The sequence below is a fragment of the Gallinula chloropus genome, assembly GCF_964237585.1.
Source record: "Gallinula chloropus genome assembly, chromosome: 7".
In the NCBI taxonomy this organism is placed as follows: Eukaryota; Metazoa; Chordata; class Aves; order Gruiformes; family Rallidae; genus Gallinula; species Gallinula chloropus.
Window position 1 is genome coordinate 31,255,446 of NC_140092.1, and position 23,301 is coordinate 31,278,746.

The following is a 23,301-nucleotide window of genomic DNA, read 5'->3' on the forward strand; positions in this document are numbered from 1 at the left end:
GTCTCTCCCATCCTGAAGACTAAGTTAGGATTTCAGCTCTGCTCCATGTAGTACTGCATGCTTGACTATTACTAACAATTCTGATAGAGAGAAATCATCAAAAGGTGGAATAAATGCTTTAAAAAAAACCAGGTTATTGTGTTTGGGTGGGAACAGTACTCTATGAGGCTTCATTATTTATTGTTACAACAAAAACCTTCTTCTGGTGAGCTCTGGAAAAGTTTGATAAGGACTTTTTTGCAAAGGATTCCTAAGACTGCAGTGAGCAAGGTGAAATGGGTAGATCTAGTCTCCCAGTCCATCACTTCAAGTTGTTTTCATGCTGGTATTCTTTCTTCATTTCAATACCACAGGGAGGGAATACCCAGGCACACCACAAAGTAAATTTGCAGGAAAAAAAAAAATTAAAAATCAGCATTTAAGTGTCTTTCCAGAGCAGTTAACTACAAAGTTAATATTCACTTTGCCCCTCTTTTTTTTTTTTTTAGTACTGTATTATATTTTATTAAACTCTTCTCACAGAGAAAGCCAAGGGAACGATTATTTCTGCATCTGACCTAAACTACTTCCTGTTCCCAGAATAACTCTATATGCTATTATTATTTAGAAGAGAGAAACTAGTATTTAGCAGATGTATTTCCAACATCTCAAAAAAACCCCACCCACCCAACAACCCAATATAAGCTTTTATCCTGATAAACACATGCACACAAAAATGCCCTCAAACTCAGAAAGTGTTACTTAAAGAGCTTTAAGACCTTCAATTACACACTATTCAAACAACTAGAATATGTTTAACCTTGTATTATTTTCCAAAGAATTAATGAGTTTAGTGGTTTGTGCTTGAATTTCAGGTTTTGACCTGGGATTCTGTTTGAGATGTCAGTGTGGCATATGACCAGCTGATTCCAGAATCCAAGATTAATCTGAGAAAGTCCTCTGATTAAGGCAAAGAACCCTCTGCTGAGTAGGATTTCATTCAGATCTCTAGCATACATGTTAGAACCAGGCTTCAGCACTCTTAACTGCTAACTGAAGTGCTGATGCAGCCCCTCATTCATAAGATTAACATTCACAGGCTTAAGAACCTAACTCTAACTTGGAGTTTACAGAACCTAGTAATAGTTGTGGGAAGTCTCATTGTGTGTGGGGTGTGTGTTATTGGGGTTTGTTTGGGGGCTTTGTTAGGTTTTTTTGTTTGTAGGGTTGGGGGGGAGATTTTTTTGGTTTTGTTTTTTTAACAAACCACATCAGAATAACCTTAGAATTCTTACTCTAGCACATTTATACCACAGCCACTGAAGAAAGTTAGCTGCTGTATCTATATGGGCAAATCATTAACTTCAGTACAATGCAACAAGGCAGTAGAGAATTCAGTGTAGGGTGAAAATAAACCTTGTCTGAAAAGCTAATCAGGTACTTGGGAGATTAGTCTGTGCTCTAAATTTCACTCTTGTCTGTACCCAAAGCAGCTACAGTAAAAATTCCCTGTGCAAAAAGCTTAGTATTTCACAGAAATCTCCCAATCCAGCTTGCATTGAAAATAGTGGGAAGAACTACTGTGCTTTGCAAGGAGAGGGTCTTCTTCCCTTTACTCCTCATTTTTAACTAATCAAAAAGTAGTCACATAAGGATTTTTAATACCAAGACCTATGTGCCAATGAGACTGTGTCTGTGGACAGAAGCTAAGCAGGATATGTCACAACTTCTGTAAACAAACTTCGATTAAGTCTTGTAGCATCTCTTCCTCGTAGCCTATCATATCAAACCCACCAGGAATATTCTTTCCTAACTGTCAACATCACCTAATCAATTACAATTATTAATTTCATGTTTAACAGTTTTCTTACACAAAGATTTGCTCAACATTTTTTCCTGTTAACAGTTTTCAGTGACTTACAACCTATCTGACAGATCTACAAGGACTTGGAATATACACAGCACACAGTCACCATATGGCTCTGACAGCAGCAAGTTTGGAATACATAGAGTAGAAAAATGGAAGCTATTAGGAACTTTCTGGTCTTGTTTGTTTGGGGTTTTTTTAATTTAAACCGAGGCAAACTAAGTTCTTGTATATTATGGTATTTATATTCATGACATACAAAGGCAGTAACAAACTAAAGTACAAAGAAAGTGCAACTTCACCATGAAGCATTCACTGAAAAAGCATGAATGAAGTCCAGTATTCATAAGGCTGCTTAACTTCAATTAACACCAAATTATACTAATCTCAGTTTTGATTAAAAATGCCTCCCCTACCTTCCCGTGGCTTATGGCTGTTGTTAGTGTAACGAACAGACAGAAAGTGTTTCTAGGCACTTTATTTTCTACACTGCTAAACTGCCCTTGGCCAGTGGCCGCTACCACTCTTCCCAAGTGCACCAACCAGGGCTGTACAGATAGGAGTGGGAATGCAGCAGACAGCATTCCCAAAGGCCACCCTGTCTAAAGGTATGAGAGTTGCTGGGATAGATGTGGGCCAGTTGACTTGGTTTAGTAGCTATCCAGTAAGTACTTACCTGTTCTGCTTTATTGATCATCACAGTACTTAATCTAACTCAACAGCAGTGAGCAGTGAAACGATTTTAAAAGCTCAAAAGCCAAGTATCATCAAAGAAGTAGAATCTGAAGCTACCCCTTATGTATGTGTTAATCATATGCTGTATTTTAATTAATAGAACTATGAGAACACTACAAAGAAATGTTAACATGCTTATTACGTGTTAGCGATGCTCTTTACCTTTTAAAGTATAATTCAGTATTTTGCTTTACATAGTTAAAATCCCATTCATTCTCTTTAATGAATTACTGTCTTCCCAGCTGGAAATGGTTCTGGGAATATTAAAAATAGTGTCTCATAGCCATTAAGCTTTATTGATGGCATTCTATGCACACAGAGATAGCGCAACAAAATTAATTGTCTTCCACATGTCCCTGTTTGTTTTTTGGTTTTGTTTTTTTAAACACACACAAGCTCCTTTAACATTCTTTACAAATAACAAATAATCCTTACAAAAAACAAATAATCTTTGCTTATCACCATAGCAAGGTTACACTTGAAAATTACCTGGCTTTAAGGGAAGACTAGACAAAAAAAAATCTGCTGATGTGTACAAACCACATCTGACTCAGTAACTCTCCGAATAGAAAACAAGAGACTGGAAAAGCATTAAAAGGAAGTATCAGGTATCTGCCAGGCTCTTGGTCTTCCTTTTGCTACTGGAGACAACATATCAGGCTAGAGAGACCTTTGCTCTAATAAAGATCAGTCATACGTCTTTTTAAGTCAGCAAATTAGTTTAATCACCTTCAACTTTGTTGTTATTCAAACTGAATTACTGGTATTCTGTAACACCCAATAACTAAATTTAATCTCAGGAGAGTGAAAGAACAGTAAGATTCCTGGTAACAAACAACAATACTATTGGATTAAAGACAAGTAATAAGGTTATCATGCATAAAGTTCCGATTGCCACATCACCCTCAACACCATTTTAAAAGTAAAGTATGTGCTGGGAAATATCCTCAGCTTCAGAAGTTTAGAAAACAACTGCTGGTAGCCTTGTGAGTTGAACTAGCCAGGAAGTTTCAATAACAATGTGTAAAATCCACTGTGGCTTATTAAAATAGTTAAAGCAAACTGTCATCAGGGGAAACTTTACACGTAACACCCTGCCATTTGGGTGTGCAAGGGCTGCAAATCCAACCACTCTAGTGCACAACTGGTTAGACACAACTGGACACCACAGAATTCATTACTCTTCCTTCATTTCTGAGCATCAGCTTTCAGGATAGGTTCCCACCTTCTGTAAAACACTGCAATAAGACCTTTCTTCAGCTAAATAACCTGGGGCATCTACACTCTCAAACTCTACTGGGTCCCTCAGCTATCTAAATTTTCAGCACTTGAAAGAAAACCAAAAATACAACAACCTTGAAACAAGATAAAAAAACCCAGCTCTCACTCATAAGCTAGAAGCCCTGATATGTCAATGAAAGGAGCAGTCCACTTGACAACAATCCCTTGGAGAAGGCCAGATACTGAGCAACACTTGCAGCAGTTTTAATTTTCACAGCTGAAAATCAGTGTGGAAACTTGCTCACCATGTGCTGCTGCTCCCAGGACAGTGTTACATCTAGCCCAGTAGGCAACACTTAGTGGCCTTGCTCACCTATGCAACTGGAAGTACTCACGGCTCTTAACACTTTTTTACATACTAGAACTTACATCTTTCATTTCCCCTTTGAGGAATCACAGAATCACAAGGTTGGAAAAGACCTTTAAGATCAAGTCCAACCACTCCCACCCTATGCTAAACCATATACCTAAGTTACCTCATCTACCCTTTTTGTAAACAAATAAAAAAAAAGGAGTGTAACCACTTAATGGAAAAAATGTGTCCTTATATTTGACAACCAAGAAGTAGAAGACATTCTTCTTTTCCCTGCTTGCCTTCTGGGATGAGGACTGGGACATGGAAGGAAGAGGCTTCAGTATGGCCTTGGTTCCATGTAGCTTCTACTTTAGGTTCTCCTCCACCACTTGCTTCTGTCACTTCTTAGAGCTTTTCTAAATGGCAGTAGCAGCGTGGTATTGGCATGATTTATCTCATTTTTACTGCTCAGTGCTAACGGGATTTAGATGGTGCGTGTGGTTTTTTGTGGCACGCTGGGATCTGTATCAATACAATGCATTCTATTATTAACATATCCCAATCTGCTCAACTCCTTATCAGATTCTTTGGGAAAATATTTTACAGCTGCTTTAGTAGGCAATTTATATAGCCAGCTGATCATCTCAATTTGCAGACTTCAGTCTAGCTCACGCATAAAAAGCTATCTTAGGATTGCACTTCTCCTGAATACACACACCTAAAGCATAAACAAATTACTCTGTTGTATAAATTCACTGCACAGAAATCTTAACATTTTTCCCCTTCATACTGTTGTAATACACCTGGAGTCTCCATTTATTATGTAATTTTAATTCTATCTCTGTTCAATAGGAGTCACAATGCACTATTATACTGCTGAATCACTATAAACTGAGCAATGATCTCTGATCTCCTTCCCATACCCACTTAGCTTTCAGTTAACAATTTACAAGCTGGAGACAGCATGAGGCCGAACCTCAAAATAATCTCATTAGTCCCATTTGTTTTCTTTAGTCATACTTTCGATCTGTATAACTTCCTGGGGAAATGAGTTTCACAGCTTTATTATACTTCATGTGAAAAATACCTTTTAGGCTGCTCAGCTTTTAACTGTGTGCCCTATTTCTTACACTGCAAAAAACAGTGATACAAGGAAGGTGATACAGAAACTACTGCAATTTTCCAGACTTAGATCATCTTGCTTTCCTTCTTTCCTGATTGTTATTACTTTTTAACACTAAGTAATACTGATATGAAAGCTAAGATATGACCAATTACTGAATTCACCCCAGCATACTTTTTTCTGTCTCTTCTTGAAAAGTATCAGGCAATTAGGCAACAAAGTAATCAAAGCAATGGAGGTGGGGAGTGTGGGTGTATTAGGGCTATCCATTAAGACATTTACTTCTGACAGTTTGGACAGGACTGCTGAAAACAAAACCTGTGGAAACCAGCTGATCTAAACCAAAGGTAAAACTTAGAAAAAAGTACTCAAGAGCTAGTTGCAAAGATACATTAAACTCTCTAGTGAAAATTCCAGAATTACGTGTACAAATATCAAACTCTAATACAACTTCCTACTTTTGGAAATGCAAAATTAAAACCCCCATCAACATGGAAAAGATCACCTGAAAGCCAGCAAGAATTCCATGCATGGAACTACTTGATGCTTCCATCAACCTCATCAATTGTCTTGTCTTTCTGCAAATGACTGTTGTCCTTGATTCCTAAAAAGCAAGGCACTAAAGAATTCCTCTTAGCCACCAAAGAGTGAAGTGTTGAGTACAATTAGCTTCCTAAATCTACTTTACCTGTCTTTGAATTTAAAGCATAGCATGATGCTTTCAAAGACAGCAGGAAGAGATACATAGCTCAAGGGTAAAGTCAGAAGAGCCCTTGAGCAAGTTGAAAGAGGAAAGTTGCTTTCCAGATCTCCTCTCTCCCAAATTCTTTAATTTGGCTTTCTTGGCTAATTATCAGTCTGCTCCCTGTATCAAGAACAGACTGTTTTGAAAAAAACACGATAAATATTCAGATACTGCAGTAGAAAGAGGGCCTTCTGTAACAATTCTGATGGCTGGTATAAATCTAGTCACTGTCTCTCCCCTGCCTTGAAAACACAGAGCCACTGTCCTGGACAAGATTAGTAAAAAGAAGCTGGTTTTACCCCAAGTTCCGCAATTTTGTAAACCTGGCAGATAAAAAGGAATTTACAAGTCATGCTAACTCTTCAGTAAAGCAAAATAGGCTTGTGCCAAAGGAGTAAAGAGGCAATGCAGACAATAGCATCACAAAAATACACTTACCTGTCCCCATAGAGATAATGGTGTAAAATAAAAATACTTTTTCACTCTTTCATTCTCACAACTGTTAGCTATTGCTTGGACAACAAACAGGCAAACTCAGGCTCAATCTGCAGGCAACTAGACTGTTTAACTACTATAATGCACAGTAAACTTGAATGTATTTATGTTTTAAAAAGTGAGTACAGAAAAAAGGCACAACGATACAGAAATGGATAGCCTGCATACATACAAAAAACAACTAGAAGTGAAACTACTTAAATCTTGGAAAGTACTAATTTTTCCATTTTTTTTTTACAAATTCTGTTCCACATTCCTAACTATGTGCTTGTTAAAAGCAAAGCTAAGAGAAGCAATGCTAATTTCAAGCTCTGGAGTTGCTTTTTTAGTAACTGACTTTAGATAGGAAAACACCCCATACTGCCAATAACAGCTTGTTCACCTGAACAGTAAAGTGACTTTATGAGTCTGTATTACTGACATTCACAACAGTGGGAAGCATACAGTATACACAGGATGGCTACTAGATGAATCACATATGGTTGATATCTTAAACAAAGTTTGTAATCAAGAATATAAACATGGCAACTGCATATGTCCTAATTTACCCACCACCAAATCTCGCTCAAGACTCCTCCTCAATTTATTTTAATGCACTCAGCAGCATAGTATCAGTGTTCTATTTTTATCAGAGACATAAATGAATGGATAGCTACGCAGATGTCCAAAAAAAGCATGAAGTCAGCACTAGAATTTATTGAAACCATAATTATATTTTTCCTGCACACACGACACTGAAATATTCTCAGTTGTAAGTCAACAGGTCAGTCTGTTTTGTTTATGAGAGCTGGATTTTTTTTAAAGTCTGCACCTATGCTTTCTTTGATGGAAGCCTTTCCATGAAGGCACTGCTTATTAACTTACAGATGAGCACACCTGTAATAGCTCTGAAAGATTACCAAAACCAGCACATACAGCAATATCATACCCATATATACCCCCAGTAAATGAAGCAACAGAGATGTCACTTAAGATTAAAAAGCCTGACAATCCCCACAGAAAGTGGTTTACTGCCTTAGCTTCACAGTCCCACTGTCCACAAGACAACAGTGTTCATATGAAGCAGACCTTTATTTTACATCAGTTGGTATTTTTATTTTTTGCCTGGTGGCATTGATTTTAAGAATGGCTTTAGGTAGGACTGACAGAAGCAAGGACAATACAGGAAAAATACGTATTAAAGGTATACATATAATTTCACTTTTTGCCCTAACAAGAACATCTATGGCAACAATGCTGCTTCTCTTATCTCTTTGCAGGCACGTGATTTTATTTATGATGTAAAAATAACAGAAAGCCACCTTACCTTTTTCTTCATCTATTCGGAAGACTCCCATACCAGATCCATCTCTGATGGAGTATCTAACCTCCCCATCTCGCCCTGCATCTTCATCATAAGCAGACACTGTCATTACTGATGAGCCAACAGGAGCATCTTCTTTTATAAAGCCTTTATCTGCAAATACAGAGAACCGTGGAGCATGCAAGTTTTCATTCACATCAACTATCTCAACCTCAACGTAACACGTAGAGGACAATGAAACGGGTTTTCCTTTGTCCTTGGCCCTCACAGTCAAGTTATACAGTTGTTTCTTTTCATAATCCAGTCTTTGTACAAGGCGTACTGCTCCACTTAGCTTGTCAACATCAAAGGTGCCATCTCCACTGTCCAGAAGACTGTATCGTACCTGACTTGACTGGCCTAAATCAGGATCATAGGCTTCTAGCCAGGTAATAATAGTTCCTTCTGGAAGATCTTCTCTAATTTTCACATGGTAATTAGAAGGAATAAACTTAGGAGGATTGTCATTAACATCTTCTACAGACACTTTCAAAATAACCGTTGAAAACAACTGAGGCTCTTCAGTAGGCTGGTCCCTAGCCTCTATTTTCAATAAATAGACGTGCTGCTCTTCACGATCCAGAACACCTACAACTTTCACAACTCCCGTCACAGCATCAATAGTAAACTTGTCTGTATCTGTTAGAAGAGAGTATTTCACTTCTCCGTTAGCGCCCAAATCTTTATCAGTAGCTTCAATTTGAATTATTTCACTGTTTGCCTCTTTGTTTTCACTCACTTCAACAAAATAGCTGTCTTGCAGGAACTCTGGTGGGTTATCATTAGCATCCAAAATCTTTAAGTCTAAAAGACGCCACGCAGACTTCTGTGGTACTCCAAGATCATAGACAGTAATATTTAGAGTATATTTATCCTTTACTTCTCGGTCAAGGGGAGATAAAATTTTCAGGACTCCTCTTTCCATATCAACAATGAAACTACTGTCTTCATTACCTCCAGAAATAACATACACCAGCTTTCCATTGAAGCCAGTATCGAGATCAGTAGCGTTCATGGATATTACGCTGGAGCCTACGGGTTGGTCTTCTCTTATTTCAATGCTACTGGGGAGAGTACTTCTAAATTGAGGTGCATGCAGATTCACAGAGTGAGTGTCAAGGAAAACATCCTCAACTTCTCCACGGCTGTGCAATTTATTTGCTTGTAAGAGTTTCTCTGCAAGCATTTTGGCAACACCAGTTTCTTCGCATTGCAAGCTAACCGGTTTGCGACTAGTAGCTACAGTTATGTTGATATACAGTGGTTTTGCAAAGTTTTCTCCATCTGTAGCTGTAATTTTCAAACTGTGAAAAGACATTTTAGCACCCAGGCCATCTAATAGTGACTGCTTGAGTGAAAGTACACCAGAATTTGGATTCAGACTAAATAAATCCAGTTCGTTTCCAGATTCAATATGGTATCTCACTAACTGGAGCTCATCAGCATCAATAGCAGATACTGTTGTTATTTGTTCTCCAACACCAAGATCCCTGGGGATTGTTCCCTCACAATTTATTTTCTCAAACAGAGGTATATTGTCATTTAGGTTATTTAAAGTAATAGTAACAGGAACTTCAACTTCTCGACGATACGGTATACCCCAATCAGAAGCTCGAATCCTTAAATTGTAAACCCTTGGCATCAATTCATAATCCATGTCTTCTGAGGTACTAATAATCCCACTGAAATGGTTAATCACAAATGGCAAAGGATTTAGGTTTGCAATGCTATAGGTCACATAACCATTCTCCCCTTCATCAGGGTCTTTTGCACTTACTCTCATGACACTTGTACCTATTGGCACATTCTCATCAAATGACACTTTATAGGATGTCTGAGTAAATTCAGGAGGATTGCTGTTCATGCCTAGTACCTTAATTAACACTTTTGCAGAAGCTCTTCTGTCACTTGTCACAACTTCAAGTTCAAAATGGGATGCATGTTGTGCTTTTATGGGTTCTGAAGTGGTAATAAGACCAGTGTGAGTGTTTAAATTAAATTTTACTTTGCCCGGTGTATTTTTAAATACATATTTTACATGAGGGTAACTAGGCAGGGCTTTCACCATTATCACAGGTGTGTTTGGAGGGGCAAATTCACTTATTTCAGCTCTGTAGATCTCTTTTTCAAATCTGACAGGACCAGACTTAAATTGTGGTGATGTCACATGAACAACTTTTACAGAAGAAAACTGGGGGGGATCTCCTTTATCTTTAGCTTGAAGGGTAAGGTTGTATCCAAAAGGGTGACTCTCCCAGTCGATGTGACCAATGGCTTTTATTCTGTACTCTTTACCTCCTGGAACAGACCTCACTGTCTTGAACTGCTGAAGTGGATCACCTGCAACAATATTTAAGGATGCTATTTCCCCATTTGGACCTTGATCGTTGTCCTCTACAGTTACAATTGCATAAGTTGGATCTCTGTCTGATTCTGAGGGAGTCAGCGTTACAGCTGTAATAACAGGAGCATATTCATTTGCTTGCTCCACATGAACAGTCAGCTTTGCCATGCTGCTTATGCCACTGCTACCATACAGCTTCAGTCCACGGTCCACTGCAAGAATCTCCATCTCGTAACGCTTTGTTTCCGAGTAGTCCAGTCTACCAGTTAGAACTACCACTCCACTGGTTGGATGTATAGCAAACACATCTGTTCTTTCTTTAAAGCTATAGTAGAACTCTCCATTTGTTCCTATGTCTGCATCTGTTGCGCTGACTCTTGCGATGCTGGTCCTTATTGCTGTGTTTTCCGGCAAAGAAACACTGTAAGATGTTGGAGAAAACAAAGGCCGCAAGTCATTTGTATCCAGTACCTGTATCCTGACCTTCGTGCGTGTCTCAGCATTTGTGTTCTTCTCAACTGCTTTAACAGTCAGCATGTAATGGTCTTTTACCTCTCTGTTAAGGATAGCTGTGTTTCCTCCCTTGGTCCTTATCCTCAGGAAGCAAAAGTTTCCAAGAACATATTCTTCAGCTTTGAACAAGTTCTCATTGTCACCAGAAACTATTTTGTATCTTAGGTCCCACAATGGATTTGTAATGTAAATGCCCATTTTCACTGGATGCCCAACGTAAGTCTTGGCTGCAGAGTTCTCATACACAGTGGCATTATACTGTGCTTCTGTAAATTGCATTGATGAAACATGATGTGGCTTTTGATTTCCTTCACAGTTTCCAAACTGCTGCACCAGCAGCATCAGCAGCAACAGCATAGTCAAGTATCTTCCCATGGCAGCAATTACAAAGAAACCCTGAAACACAAGAGAGATGTGTTAAAACTTATGACCATTCAAGTATTATTCAAACAACACTGAGATGTAGAATTCACACTTAAAAAAACCCCAAAAAACAAAAGCCCACAAAAAAGCCCCAAAACTAAGTTACACATCTAGCTTATATCCTTTTTTTCTTCAGAAAGTTTCAACACTGTTTACAATAACAGAAAAGCTGGTAAGTTAAAATTCCTAAAAAATGCCAAGAATTCCTAAGAGCAAAAGCCTAGTAATTACTACCATTGCACAACAGGAACACACAGAGTTAACTTGAAATTAACAACAAATTAACATATTCCTTTATTTTCCTCTCAGAAAGGATCTGAAACAAATTAGTATCAAAGGCTCTGAGAACAGGATTTGTTGGTTTTGGGGTTTTTTTTTTCAAAGTAACTGGAGAACTCTTATGTTTCTAAGACTCCAGAAATGACAGGGACAGAGCCTGAAACAGCGAGATGGACATGGTGACACACCCTCCCTGGCTTCCCCTTTCGGAGGAATCAGTGTGTCATTTCCAATGCCTAAATCCCAGCAAGACTGCAGTAGGAAGAAAGGTAGAAGAAACCTCACGAACAAGACCTTGGAGACCAACCACCTGCTTCATCTGGGTTTACAGCAAGTCTTTCCTCCCTGAAGTTCACAAAATAACAACCTGACGCTTCAGCACGCTTCCTCAACAAGCCCAAGCTTGCAACAAAGTCTTTTTGGGGAAAATTTATTTCCAGCAAATAGAAAGCAATCTAGCTTTGATTTGATTACTTTGATTAAGCAGTACATACCTTTCCCTATTGATCCCCAGTATTCTTCCCTTACCTCTCCTTTAGCATCTTCTTCCCTGGCCAGTTTGTTATAACTTACACTTAGTCCTAATCATACTAATTTCTAACTGTACTCTTTTTTCCATTCTTCCTGACCTTTTCTCCCACATTTTAGCCCTAGTTTACCTTCACCTATTTTTGGCTGTCAGTGCTTATCCCCCCGCTAGTTTTGCTTGTCTTGGCTCAAAAGCTATCACATCCTATTGTCTCCTTCTTCCACTCATATTTTCTCTTACAGTTATTTCTCTCCCCTATTTCCCACCTGCTTGGTAGATACATGAATGCTTGCATTGGCTGAAATTCCATGGACCACCTCTGCCAACTAGAGAGCATTAGAGCAAATTAATCTATGTGTGTCAACAGTTCACTCCAAAACCTCCAAAGAATCTAATTCAGCCACAGCCGTTAGCAAGACATTGATTCTGAGGAGAATTTAAGACTCAGATCCATACAAACTACAGGAAATACTGAAGAAGAATGTAAACTTATTTTGTACCCTTCTGAAAGAAGAAAAAGCAAAAGTGTATCTGGCATTTAAGTTACATGATTAAAGCTACAATAGTTGGGGGGGGAAAAGCAAAAAATGAAATGAAAAATAAAAAGCAAATGACCAAACAATAAAGTGTATGAGCTTTTAAAAGCAGGTGACTAGCTGGAACCACCACTCGCAAGATCGTAACGCTGGATGAAGGAAAGACTGAGAAGGCAAATGTGCATGAAGCTGGAACAGCCACTGCTTCAATGGGTTAACAGTGTTATTCCTACCCTATCCACTCTTCTCACCTGGCCATGATTTATTCCCATTCTTGGGAATAAATATACATTTAGATCTGTAGGGCTTCATCCCCCAAACACACTGCCAAGTACAGAAACATCCTCGTAAAATAAATAAATAAAACCCAAACCACACAAAAACTAAAATAACCACCAAAAAAAAAACCCAACCAAAACTCTGCAATAAGTGACATCAGCATTTCCAATACTCCATGCAATTTAAGATGCCATTAGACTGTCCTAGAGGACATGTTAAGTAATTATTACATCATTTTTAAGTAATGAACAGAAACAGGTTCTTTTAGTCCATCTTGCTGGAATTTTGTATGCTGTCTATTATCAAAAACTACTTAATGGTCCCTGGGGGTGTTTAAAAAAAACCAGGTAGACTAGGCACTTCAGGAGATGGTTCAGTGGTGCACAGCTAACAGTTGTTCTCGAAGGTCTTTTTCAACCTTGATGATTCTATGGTCAGACCTTATGCTGACCTAACCAGATCTTTCCCTCTCTTCTCCCTCAGCTACACAACATTTTTTTTTCATTTATGCGGAAATTCAAAACCCAGATTCCCCACTGATGCCATAACATAACTCACTGCTTATTCCTATGTCTGAAACAGTGTACTTCCTATATAAAACATTATACCTGTTTGTGTCTTTTACGCTCCTCACATCTCAGGCACGTCAGACACAACGTGCATCACACTACGATGCATTAGACAGCACGAAGATACCCAACTCCTCCTTAAAATTAAAAACTGAACACACATGTAAGTTCCACTATTATGGTAAATTATTTTCTGGACCATAATACTTTCAGCACTTTTTGCTGCCTTTCTGTAGTAAGTTCAAGCAGAGGCCAGTGGGAACTGGCAACAGGCAGCCTATTACACATGATGATGCAACTGCCAGGAAGAGAATGCATTCCTCAGCAGCAAGGGCTGAAGTTTGCCCAGTCACAGTGGAGAGCTGAAGAGCATCTCTCAACTGAACACTAAACCACGTTAGATATAAAACCAAGCTAGTCACTTCTGTTATGTGAAACTTCTTCCATCTTGTCATAATTCACAGAGCTACTGGAAACTAAAAAAATGTTGATCCAGGATTATCCGAAAATCAACACAATTACCTTGATAAATATCTTAAGTATTAAACAATGCCAGTTGTAAAGACAGTTAACTGCTAAGAGAAAGTATGAAAGTGTTAAGATACAGTGATAACGTGGCAGATATAAACTGAGACAGCTCATCACAGTGAGCCAGAATGACTGAATTTCAGAAACATTTTAGCCAAAGGCTACACTTTGAACTCCCAAATTTATTATCTTTGGAATATGACCAGTTGAGGATTTTCTGCATCCATTTTCAACACGTAAGGCAACTCTTTGTTGAACAAAGCATCGTAGCTCTGGATGTCTAAGCACACACCATATTTATTCTGAAAAGCTACTTTCAAACAGACTATGGTTTCCTATTTGGAAATTATTAAATTTGGATCATTTTTGTTTATATGCATATCCAGGTAATTTTTATTTATATGCATGTGCCTCGCTGGGATATGTAAGACTGTTAACATTGTAACACAGTAAAACTAAATCATTAACACATCAGCACTGTTAGCATAATATGTACCTCGGGAAAAAACACTGACACAACTTAAAAATGTGAACTATGTAAGGTGTAACAAAACTTTGGGGCCAGCTGACCTCAACTTGATAGCTTACAAATGAAAACAATGTGGATAAGGCAGCAGTTTACATAAAAAACTCTCTTAGCAGTATGTTTATAGTGTCTAGACTTCAAAGTTTATAGTTTGAGACTTTAAAGTTTTAAGCAGAAGTACAAAATGGCATGCAAGGCAAAAACACAAACAAATTCCCCCACACACAAAACAATCTTATCTTCTACATGAGGTACCGATGGGGAATGTGCATGGAGACATTTACTCCTCCAGCAATGAAACAGAAATTGCAGGCAGAAAGAAAACCTAAATCAGGCCACACAGCCAAAGATGCAGCTCAGTCCCACTGCTATCGCTTTTCTACATGCAAGATCTGCCAGTTAAGTCCAGAAGGATCTCCTATAAAGCTGAGATACATCATTTACATTAGCAGAATGAGACTGTGAGCATGGGTGCCCTAGGGGAACATCAGAGAGCATTTTGAGGATTAAAAGAGGTTCCGGCTGCTGCTTCTACAAGGCTTGTCTGTCTATTGAAGTCTCTCACTGACTTAACAAATGTAGTGGGGGTTTCCCCCCCACCCAATATGCACACCAGCTTTGATTTGTAATGTTATTAACACTAAAATGTCTCTAGCAATCAAAATATCACCTATTTAAAGGTCAATATTGATCAGCATATGCAACTGACACCATCTGACACAAATGCACTGTGAAAAGTTATTAGTGCAGTAACTAAACTACCTGTCATGAGTGGGTTCCTACTGTAGAAGTCTAATATTGGCAGAGTGACTCTGCAGGCTGACCTAACTGTGGTTTCATCCACTCTCTCAATTGTTTAAAAGCAACTACTTACTTAGTCTGACTGGAGGAAAAAAAATATATATATGGGGTTTAGCTGTTCCAAAATGCTTAGGTTTCCAATCAAAAAACTAAACAGTGTCTTTGCTCTTCTGGGAGGGAGGCATGTTCTGGTATCCAGAACATTAAACACACGATGAAAGCATATGGGAACTTTCCTTCAGTAAATCTGCTAAGTTATTCAAAAAATGTACACTGTCGCAAAGATTAACATAACAGTTTTAACTTGTGACTAAACTCCAGCAAGTTTTATGCTTGTATTCTCTACATTATGAGTTAGCCTCATGAAATACTCTGATTTATGCTTCCAAGATCTTGGCTGTTAAAAGGAAAATGCAGAAGCTGTATTCAAACTGCCAGCAAAGACTCTAAATCTGGAGCAAAACAAAGTTTGACGGAGAGAATTTTGCTAGTGTAATACTGAACTGACCGGTTGTGAAAGGAGAAGCAGACCTCCAGTCTCTGAGTTATAGAGTTTGATCAAATCTTAACGTGGCACCTTAAAAGTTTGTGGAGACAAAAACAGGTTTGTGAGCTTTAAAACTCAGTTTTAAACATTAAAAAAAAAAAACCCAACTACGTAAATCTTTGGCAGCATAAAGGGATTTTATGTTTTCTTACTTGGATAGCAGTGATAACTCAGCCATATAAAGTTCTTCCACAAACTAAGTTATAAAACCCAGGAGACTACCCCACGACTGAGTCAACTACTAAAGCTCATCTTCCAGTCTCATAAACGGGAACTTACAAGATATCCCAGAAAGCAAAGCAAAAACCGACAAACGAAACCGTTTCCAGCGTTAAAGAAGGGTATTCCCCCCGCTGAGGAGCCGAGCACTTCCGCAGGGTTAGGCAGGTAAGTGGGAAATACCCATCTATGACACAGCATTCTTTTCTTTTCCAGAACGGCAGCAGAGGTGGTGAAAGAGCACAGGTAACATGTATTTCCCATGCAGCTGCCTAGGAACAGCCTGGATGCAAGTAGTTTGAGCCGCAGGAAAGCCTGCTGGAAAAAAAAATCACCCAACCCAGCATTTTAAAATCGTTTCACCAGAAAATAAAGTAACTTCAGCAGCTGCGGGACCCCCGTCAGCCACTAACACCTTCCAAACAAAGCCTTAAGCTGCCGTAAGAGAAGGGAGAGAAGAAAGGAAGGAGCCCAGCCAGCCCAAGCAGGAGCGGGCTGCCCCTTCAGCCGGGATCTCGGAGAGAGCCGCTGCCATCGCCCCGTGTGCCCCGCAGGAGAGGTCGCGGTGCTGAAGCGCAGACAAAGGGAAGAAAGTCACCCCAAGGCACGCACTTCCTCGCCGCGAATCCCCCCCCCTCGCCCCCGCCGCCACCTTACCGGGGAACAAAGTTTGAGCGGCCCGTCGGACCACCCCCCCGCAGACACCTTGTCTCCGGGGCCGAGTTCCGCCGCCACCCCCGCTCCTCAACGCGACTCGGGAGCAACCTGCCGGCTAAGCCCCCCCGCCGGCTGGCAGGGGAGCGCGGCCGCCACTCCAACCCCCGCCGGCTTCCCCCAGCCACAGAGGGGGAGCAGCGGGGCGCCGGAACCCGCGATGCCCCGCAGCCACCCCAGCCCGGCGCCGCGGGCGGGGGGGGGGGAGGGAGGGGCGGCGCCGCTCCGCGGCCGCTTCCCGCACCCCCCACAGCACGAGGCGGCCGCTCGACTCAGCGCCGCAACTTTCCGAAGGGTCCCGCTCCGCCCGGCCGCCCCCTCCCAGCGCCGCCAAAACTTCTCTCAACTCGCCCGGCTCGCTCCGCGCCTCACCTCCGCGTGGCTCAGTGCCGGCGGGGAGGGGGCCGACGCCGGCCCCGCATGCTGCCCGCCGCGCCGCTGCCCCTTTCTTCTCCGGCGGGCCGCGCACCTCCCCGGTGCCCCTCCGCCCCCCCACGGGCCGTCGCGCCCCCCGCCTGCGTATTCCTCCGCGGCGCTGGACGGCCGCCCCTCCGGAACTCGTTTCTGCGGCGCTCCGCGGGCGCGGGAGTGGCGGCGGCCCCCGCAGCTCGGCCCGCCTCCCCGCCCAGCGCCGGGGCAAGCCGGCACGGGGGGAGGGGGAATCACGGAACAAGCTGGTCCTCCCGGCGGCCTGAGCCTCATGGGGACACAACGGAGCCGGTGCGGAGAGAACCCCTCACCTCCACCGCGCTTATCTCGCTCCAGCCCAGCCGGGGCGTCAGGGACGGGGGAGCAGGTCCGGAGGCGCCGGTCCTGGGACTGAAGCGGCTGCGCGTGTGGCGGAGCCCTCCCTCGGAGAGGCGACTCGGAAACTTCGGAAAGCCGTTGCCGAGGAATAGCGCACGTCCCCTGCCGGGGATGGCGAGGGAGACCGCCAGGCCCCAGGGGTACCGGCGGTCCCCGCCGGCGGGGCTCCGCCGCCCGAGGAGCAGCGGGTACCCGGGCACGAGTCCCGCGGTCCCCACTCGCGTCGGTGGCAGCGAGTCCCGCCCTGCGGCGACCGCAGCGCCTGGGCTGCCGCTCCCTCTTCCCCCGTGCGGCGAATGGGAGGGGGACGCGGGCGGCCGGGCTGACTCCCCCGGGCTGTGCCGGCGGGCTTGGCCTCACGCCTCCCGGCCCTGGGCTGGGCTGGGCTGGGCGAGCCGCCGCCGAAAGCCGCGCGGAGGGAGGTCTCCCGGCAGAGCCCAAATCCGCCTGACGGCTACCGCGGCTCCCCGACGCCGTGTGAAGGAGCAATGCCGTGCCCCGGCACCGGGAAGAGCAGCTCAGGGGGGAAGCACATGAGAAGCCGGGGACAACCGGGAGAGCGCGGCAGCGAACCCCCTGCCCGGGGACGGGGTGCGAGCTACCTGAGGCGGAAAAGCGCCTTGCGAGGAGCCGTGCCGAGGGGGTGGCTGTCAGCCAGCCCGACGTTAAAGATTAATACTCCCAAATAGTTCTCGGAGGAGGACTCCCCGCTCATTAATAAGTGATCACGCTTAATAACCATCAAACGTTTGCCTGGGGAATCCCGACCCAGCGGGCTGACGGCGAAGCCGGGCGGCGGGCGGGAGAAGCCGGCGGGGACGCATTTAGCGCGCGTTAGCCCCGCCACGTCTTTTATTAGCCACATAAATAAATAAAGCCAGCTGCGCGGGGGGGCCCTGCCGTAGCCAACGAGGCTGCGGATCAGAGGAAACCCAGCGCTTCGGGAAAGCGCCCGCTCGCAGGTTCACCGCCCCGCAGCCGGGAGGTTCCGCCGTGCGGCGCCCCCGCCCCCTCCCGGGGCCGCCCTGGCAGCCCCCGGCCCGGGCAGCGGCAGCCCCGCGGCGGCAGGGGCGCAGTTCCGCGCTGGCCGGGTAGGGGGCGCCGCGCCACAGCGCACGGGCGGCCGGGCACAGCGCCGGTCGGCAGCCAGCCCAGGCGGGCTCGGCCGAGCTGAGCCGAGCGGAGCTCAGCCGGTAGCCCGCGGCGCCGAGCCCGGCTCCGGCTGCGGGGTGTGTCGGGAAACCTGCGTGCCGCTCTCTCCGTGAAGGTGGAGGTAGGAGATAGGGGTGCCCCCGCCCCAGGTACGCGATAGCTCTGGGTAAAGTCGGTGTGCGTATAGAGATGCTGATGTCTCCAGAAGCATGCGTATGCCACACAGTTCTAAACTACGGGTTGAAGCGAAAACCAGAGTATTTTCAATAACGCAGCAAACTAGAGCCCCGAACCTCTCAGGGGAATCATCCCTCTAAGCACCCTGCCGGTAATAAACTCGTTTGACGAGGAACTCACCAGACCAGCTGGACTCGGCGCTCTTCTCCCAAAGTCCACTCCAGCTCAGTTCATCTCCGCACGCTTCCTCCCCGCTGCTCTCGTTTTGTCCTTTTGAGGAGAAGCGAGCGATGCCCCGGTGCGCGCACACACACCTCTAGAGCCCGACCTCCGCCACGGCCCCGGCTCTCAGCGCGGCCCCGGCGCGCAGCAAGCGCGGCGCCCGACCCCATCCCCACAGCGCGGCATGTCGGCTCCGACCCATCCGCTGCTTTAAACTTCAACGAGCGTGGGAAGGGAAAAATAGACGGGGAAGGGGAAGGGGGGGTGGGGGGAAGAAGAAAAAAGAAGGAAAAAAAAAGAAAAAAAAAAAGAAAAAAAAAGGAAAAAGGACGAAGCGGAGGGACAGATCCAACTTTTTAAGACATGTCCAGGCAAAGAACGAGCAGAGTTGAGGAGTTGCAGCAGCGGAGTGAGAGTGGAGAAGCTGCACCGGATCGCTGATTCCCTCCCTCCCTCCTTCCCCCGCCTCCTTCCTTTCCTCCCTCCCTCCACTCCCTCTCCCTCTGCCTTCTTTCGCACTCCGTCCGTCCCCCTCGGACCCAGCCGCCGGCAGCACCACCCCCTCCCGCTCCTCACCGCTGCAGCGGAGCGCGGCGGCAGCAGCAGCAGCGCGCACGGCTCCGCGCCCCACGGCTCCGCGCGGGGCCGCTGCCGCGCACCTGCGCCGCGTCGCGCCTCACCTGCGGGCGGGTGGCCGTGGCTCCCTGCGGCCCCCCGCTGCCCCCGACCCTCTTCCGGGGCCGCTCTCCGCGGCCGCTGCCGGTGAGGGGCCCTCCGGCTCTGCCGCCGCAGCGGCGCACGGCTCCTCCTCGACGGAGCACAGCCGCCGAAATAGCTGAGTGACTCCAAGCGGGCTGAGCACGGGAATCTCCCGCTCTCCCCCAGCCATGCCAAGACTAGAATAGTTCTCACCCCTTCTTTTTCTTTCTTTTTTAATTTTTCTTTTTCTCTTTTTTCTTTTTTTCCTTTTTTCTCTTTTTTCTTTTATCTTTATCTCCTCCTCTCTTTGTTTCTTTTTCCCTTTCCTTCTTTTCCCTTTTTATTCTTCCTCTTCCTCTCCATTTTCTTCTTTCTTCTATCCCTTTTCTCCCTTCAGGACAGCTGTATTTTCCAAGGCACAGCCAAGGGTTTCTGCCTGCCCCTCTCCCCTCAAAAAAAACAACAAACAAACACAAAACCCCCAAACTGCCAGCTCCTTCTCAAAAATAATAAATCATAATCGATAAGGCAAATCTAGATTGTGGTTCTCCCTCACTCAAAGTAAACCCCAATCAATTGCTTCCTCCTTGACGGAGTCCAGGAGAGGTGGCACTGCGAAGTGTCAGTGATCAGCAGAGAGCAGGGGCCTGAGTAGCTCCTGAAATGGTGGGGGTTTGTAGAATTTTGGGAAAGCTGCAGAAACTGCTTTAAAAGTTATTTACCTGAGAGAGATAGCGTAACAAAATATTTCTGAAGTGCTCCAGGATTTTCAGAAGGTAAAATATTATTTTATGGCACCATCTATTCCTAAGGACCTTAAAGATATGGCCTTCCTCCAAAAGTCAAATTGACCTCTGAATACTTTGGATCATTATTTCTTATAAGAAACACCACTAAAATCTATCAGCCAAGTGACCGTGCGGTACGTTCTGTGTTAGGAAGAGCAGATACAAACTGCAGTATATAAATAGTAAGTACATTTCCAAATAGTGCATACAAGCCAATTCAGCCTGGGAATGATCACTTCGAATGAACCTGTCTGGAAAGTTTAATGTCAAAAATCTCTTGGCCTTGTAGATTTCCACAACAGACACAGCTGATTGATTTACTTAGCATCTCAGAGTTACTTTTTGAAGACCCTAAATGGAATTATACTAAGTCCTTATCCAAGAGCCACTGGGCCAAATGATCTTTCCTTCTGTGCAAACTGCTTCAAAGTGATCTTCTTAAAGTAAACTGCACTGCAAAGAGCATTCCAGAAAAGAGCTAAAAGGGGAGCACTTTAAAGGCACTACAGCCGAGGGCTATAGACAAACGTTAAACCACACTCGTACTCAGTACAGTTGCAGATAGTTCAGAATTTTGTATTCGGGGTCCCTTTGCAGTTGGTGGCTGAGTTAAGTAATGAGAGGCCAGAGCAGCAGATTGTTTAGACTTTTTGGTAAACTTTTAATTCTCAAGGCCTGGAGAAATGCAGTGGTGGTTAATAGCATTCACCTCCTGTAAGTGGAACAGGAGCATCTCTCAAAAGTAGCTAGTAAAAAATAACAAAGAAACAGGGGCTTCTGATTTGGATTTCCTGCTATACAAATGCTATGCTGACTGTAAGTACTTCAGAAGGAGAATAAAGTGATACGCCATCACTCTCCAAGGGTAGGTAATGGTGCTTAGCACTTCAGATAAAGTGTTGGAGCCAAGATGTCCCAGGAAGTGTATTCAATAAGTCTTCTTGATATATATAATTTTACCCACTGTCTTTCTGACATCATGAATGGTATTGACAAAGTCATTCTGATAGCTACTGAATATTCCATTTTTATTTCATGCCCTTTGATTTTTGTATTTGGAAATACTGTCACTAAAGCTGTTCTAATCATTGTTGACTATCACGTTTAAAGATTAATCTTCCTGAGGTATCTTTCTGATCTGTTATCCTAAAGAAAATTAATATTTTCTGTTACATTTTGCTAGCCTATGGGAAAGTATACTTGAAATCACGCTGCGGTGCCTAGGGCACCATGCACAGCTCTGAAAAACTTCCAGTCTTATAACCATTGCAGCAAAATACATTCGGTGCTTCTTGTCGTCTATTAATATATCCTTGTCTTTATGAAACTGCCTAAGCTGAAACAAGTTTTACCTCAGCTGTCAATACGAAAATAGTTCTCTGGATTAGACAGTTTTCAGAGAAACATGGATCCTTCAATTGTGGAATTGTTTTCCAAAAGCTAAAAAAGTGATGTGGTATAAGACTGCCAGTACACATATAGTAGAGGTTGTGATAAAACAATCAGAAAATATATTCTGACATCATCATCATCTCCCTGTAAGGCATTATGGCATTAACACTCTTCTCACTAATCTACCTCAAATTCTAGCCTCGTAGATCTTAACTCTTGTTTGCTCTATATTTAACAAACAGGAGCTGATAGATTGACTGGGTAAGTCAATAGATGGGAAGTAAATACTCAAGTCAAGTGTCCTCCGGAGAAATTTTCCTGCTACCAGTCCCTGGCATGCACATGGGGAACGGTACCACAAGTAGCTCGGACTGATCTCTCAGCACCCGTTTTGGAAGAGAAAAGTAAATTTCGGATTGTAGGGGCTTCAGCTGCACAAAGCTTTAAAGAGCAAAATCATCGCCCGGAATTGCACAGGCTCAGAGATGGCAAAGGCGAGGATAATTATGGCCTGGTCTCTATGAGGGCGAAACAGTAGCGATTGCTACACCAAGTGCAGCTTCAAAAAAAGCACTTCTGAACACAATAGCAGCCTGTGACTCAGGGGCAATCAAGGGCCCATAAACATCGAGCCTCTGTGGCAGAGGGCAAATACATCTTCTCAGTAATGGGGTCAGGCGCAGTTTCCAGCAAGTTCTCCGTCAGTTAAATATGAACTGATCTGACACTGGGTTTACAGTAAGAAATAAAATTCTCTACAGTACAAAAAGCTAGCACAAAACCTGTACCCTACAGAAAGTGCATTTACACAGAGAGAAAGAGGCTGATTAGTAGAAACTCTGCTCCAGCCATTCTCCTTTTCCTCATCCAGCCCCAATGTCTTATGACAGCACTTCAGGAAGAACTCCCCAACAATCTCAATTAGTTGTAGCCTTTGGAAAGAAGCACAAAAGCATTCCCAAAAACTTGGTAATCATCCTCTCTCTGGCCTGCAGTCACGGATGTATACTCCTTTACCACTATTTTGTTTTCTCTCTTGTAAATCCAGACCTGGGGAATAAAAACCAATTCAGCCTTTCTGGCTGCTCTTGACTACTCTCTGCAAACTTGAGTTGAACTGCAACTGCCCAGTTCCCCCTCACTCACTCCCCCTTTGCAGAGGGGGAAAGGAATCAATTTGTATGAGATATAAATTTGGGAGAGTGCTGGCATTTCTCTACCTAAACCAAACTTTTGCAAAACCCCTGATCTTTAGGATTGCATTTGCATGCATCTCTTTATTAGACGGAATTTGGGCAAGAATATTTAACTTTTCATAGTTTAATTATTTTTATTGACTTTCTTTTACCCTAGAGAATTTTTACTGGGTAAAATATCACTGAATATTTGATTAGG

The 23,301-nt window shown here is 43.6% G+C and overlaps 1 protein-coding gene across 1 annotated transcript in view; it reads right to left on the minus strand.

Moving 5' to 3' along the window:
• The window catches only part of FAT1 (FAT atypical cadherin 1), a gene marked incomplete at both ends in the record, with an annotated part of 99,953 nt that extends 88,859 nt beyond the window's left edge, over positions 1-11,094 (minus strand). Inside the window, one exon of the mRNA XM_084266957.1 lies at positions 7,827-11,094. Coding sequence (XP_084123083.1) covers positions 7,827-11,094 — 3,268 coding nt within the window. The remainder of the gene's footprint in view (positions 1-7,826) is intronic.
• Between the last annotated feature and the right edge of the window lie 12,207 nt (positions 11,095-23,301).